This window comes from Stegastes partitus, unplaced genomic scaffold (genome assembly GCF_000690725.1).
Source record: "Stegastes partitus isolate 25-593 unplaced genomic scaffold, Stegastes_partitus-1.0.2 Scaffold1440, whole genome shotgun sequence".
NCBI lineage: Eukaryota > Metazoa > Chordata > Actinopteri > Pomacentridae > Stegastes > Stegastes partitus.
The window spans coordinates 173,007-176,407 of record NW_007579171.1 but is presented as its reverse complement, the minus strand read 5'-3'; the positions used below and the strand labels follow the sequence as shown (position 1 = coordinate 176,407).

At 44.9% G+C, this 3,401-nt stretch overlaps 1 protein-coding gene across 1 annotated transcript in view; it reads right to left on the bottom strand.

The window, feature by feature from the left end:
* Positions 1–3,401, bottom strand: part of LOC103370545 (myosin heavy chain, fast skeletal muscle-like) — a 10,923-nt gene that overhangs the window by 3,491 nt on the left and 4,031 nt on the right. Inside the window, exons 12-22 of the mRNA XM_008299639.1 lie at positions 3,300–3,401; positions 2,614–2,750; positions 2,271–2,526; positions 1,932–2,174; positions 1,667–1,843; positions 1,436–1,581; positions 1,239–1,329; positions 747–1,136; positions 515–641; positions 303–421; positions 16–215 (exon numbers count right to left, since the gene is read on the bottom strand). Of these exons, the coding sequence (XP_008297861.1) occupies positions 16–215; positions 303–421; positions 515–641; positions 747–1,136; positions 1,239–1,329; positions 1,436–1,581; positions 1,667–1,843; positions 1,932–2,174; positions 2,271–2,526; positions 2,614–2,750; positions 3,300–3,401 (1,988 nt within the window). The remainder of the gene's footprint in view (positions 1–15; positions 216–302; positions 422–514; positions 642–746; positions 1,137–1,238; positions 1,330–1,435; positions 1,582–1,666; positions 1,844–1,931; positions 2,175–2,270; positions 2,527–2,613; positions 2,751–3,299) is intronic.

Below are 3,401 nucleotides of genomic sequence, written 5' to 3'. Positions count from 1 at the left end.
TGTTTGAATGGTACTCACTTGGATTCCTCAAGCTCCTCTGTGCGCTGGATAGCATCGGTTTCATACTTAGTTCTCCACTGAGCCACCTCACTGTTGGCCTTGGACATTCCGCGCTGCAGCTCAGCCTTGGCCTCCTGCTCCTCCTCAAACTGCTCCCTCAGCAGGTCGCAGTCGTGGCGGGCAGATTGCAGTCCATGGGCAAGAGCGTTCTTGGCCTGGAATTACACAAACAATTGAATGTGCAAAATGCCTAAATCCCCAAGCAATAATGGCAAGACACACTTAAGTTGAAGGTTTCCTACCTTAACCTCCTCTTCAATCTGTCTCTTCAGCTCCTCAATCTGCTGTGTGAAGGCCTGTTTGCCTCTGGTCAGCTGGGAGACAAGAGCCTCCTTCTCCTCAATTTGACGGCCGAACTCACCTGGAGTGAAAATAGTCATCGAACTTGAGTTTTTGTTCACTTCCTCTGTCCCACACTAAAGATCACTGCATGTACACACTATTTTGTACATACCGTTTTCTGTCAGGAGACGAGCTTTCTGTGCACCCACGTCATTCAACTGACGGAGGTGTTCGTCATTCTTGGTCTTCAGTTCGCTAAGTTGGTCCTCAAGAGTGCGGCACATCTTTTCAAGATTTCCCTAATGAGGAGAAGAGAAATCAGATCAGTGATATGATTTTCTTGATATTATTGACAGTTTAATGTAGTTTTGATATTGACTACTGCAAGTGAATGTATTTAGTACCTTTGCTTTAGCAACAGCCTCCATGTTGCTGGAGAGGTCATCAATCTCCATCTTGTATTCACTCTTCTCCTTCTCAAGCTTCTGCTTGACGCGCTGCAGGTTGTCGATCTGCTCTCCCAGCTCAGCAACGCTGTCGGCCTGCTTCTTGCGAAGAGCAGCAGCGGTGGCTTCATGCTGCAGAGTAGACTCCTCAAGGTCACGACGGAGCTTCTGGAACTCAGCCTCACGCTTCTTGTTCATCTCAATCTGAGCAGCAGTTGCACCACCGGCCTCCTCCAGCCTCTCACTGATCTCCTCAAGTTCCCTGGACAGGTCAGCCCTCTGCTTCTCAACCTTGGCACGAGCAGCGCGCTCAGCCTCAATCTCCTCCTCCAGTTCCTCAATACGGGCCTGTTGGATGTAGATGTGTAGTCTTTTAGTAAAGGTTCAAATCTGAATGACCGAGTAGGAAATATAGGAGTGATGTTTGAAGCAACACAACGTATGAGTCACCTGGAGCTCCTTGATCTTCTTCTGAAGCTGGGCACCCATTGATTGCTCATCCTCAATCTTGCTGAGGAGCTGGCTGATTTCAAAGTCCTTCCTGTGAGAGTAATGAAATGCATAGTAAGAGTTCATCTATACTCTGGACTGTGTCTTGAGACATGCTAGTTGTATTTAAATTGAGATTACAAGCTGAACTTAGTTACTTCTTAAGTTTCTCCTCAGACTGCTGCTTGTCATTCTCAAGATCCATGATGGACTCCTGGGCCAGTTTCAGATCACCCTCCAGCTTTCTCTTGGCTCTCTCAAGGTCCATACGGAGCTTCTTCTCTTGCTCCAGAGAACCCTCAAGCTGCACAGGGATATGGGTTTGTTATTATCGCATTCAAGATTCAAGAAGAATCCAGTTTTACCTGTCCAAGTGACTTGAAACTTACATCATCGACTTGCTGCTCAAGCTTGGTCTTGGCCTTGGTCAGAGTGTTGACTTTGTCTTCCTCAGCCTGCAGGTCATCAAGAGTCTGCTGATGAGCCTCCTGAAGGGCTTTCTTCTCCTTGGTCAGCTTGGCAATGCTCTCATCCTGAGAGGCCATCTCCTCAGTCAGGTTCTTCACCTATGTGTGCAGGAAGCATGTTGTTATTGCGTGACTGCATCATTCCTAAATGGTATTTTTTCTGCTAGATATATTCAAGTTGACAAACCTTGTTCTCAGTGGCGTGTTTCTCCTTCTCCACTTTGGCCAAGGTAAGCTCCAGGTCATCAATATCCTTCTTGAGCTCAGAGCATTCATCTTCCAGCTTTCTCTTCTTGGCAGTGAGCTCAGCATTGATTTCCTCTTCATCCTCCAGTCTCTCAGTGGTCTCTTTGAGTTTGGCCTCCAGCTGAATCTTGCTCTTGATGAGACCCTCGCATCTCTCCTCAGCATCTACCAGATTCTCTGATTCCTTGTTTACATTTGAGAAAGGACGTTAGCACATTTACAGTTTGTGGACATGCAGACTTGAAATAAAAGGCACAGCTTTCTTTTGATGTCTACTTACAGATGCCACTTGCAGCTGCAGATCGTTCTTCTCCTGCAGAAGAGACACCATCTTCTCCTCCAGTTCCTTCTTCTTGGCCAAGGCAGCAGCCAGGTCGCTTGTCATCTTCTCATAGTTCTCCTTCATCTGCTGCAGCTCCTTCTCAGTCTCAGCACTCTTCAGCAGAGGCTTGATCTTGTAGTACACCTTCATCCATGGCCAGTGTTTGACATTCATGAATGAGCGGACATTGTACTGGATGGTGAAGATGGCATCCCTGTGGACAAGAATTTCTGTTACGACAGAGATATTTTTCTAATTGTTACTATTACTTTGTTTTCAGATTTTGCTGTTTTCAACATGCCTCCTCTCCATCATCTTGACAAACTCCTTTCTCATGAGGTAAGCACGGCAAAGAGCCTGAGTCATGGTGACCAGAGCTGCCAGCTTATCGTCTCTCATCTCCTCAAGGGTACCCAGCAGACCGGCCTTGAAGAACACCTAATCAAAACAGAAGACAGAGACTGTATGTCTTCACAATACACCATACTAAGCAGTAAATTAGAAAAGACTCACAGTGTGTATATGCAGTCAAATTAAATGTGACATTTATTACACATATTCAGACGTTATCAGGCAACGACAGTTATGCCAAATGCCTGACACAGTAGCTGCACTGTTTTGACAGATACTGGCATCCTCTGTTGCTGCAAGAGCATTTTTACAGTTGTAGGACATTTTGTGTCAAATTCATGATGACTTAGTATTGGTCATTTTCAAGTTTATTTAAATTTTATGGAAATCTGAATTTCCACTTAACACAAAGTACCATCAAAACTTGAAAATTGTTTGGGTTTAAGTATTTACCCTTAAATTTGGAGTTGGTGAAAAAGAAACAGAATCCAGGATCGAAGAAATTTGAAATCTAACCTTCATGGTATCAATGAAGAACTTTCACTGACTAAGAATTTTCAGGAATGTTCTTTTTTTGCAAAAGATATAATATGCCAGTAAGGCAGCAATATCTAGGACACCATTGAAGGTACTTACCTTGGTGTGTCCGAACCTGTACTGGTCATGGTCAACATCAATTGATCCAAGCAGCTTCTCTGCAGCCTTCTTGTTGTCAATGAACTGACCCTCAGGGATGAC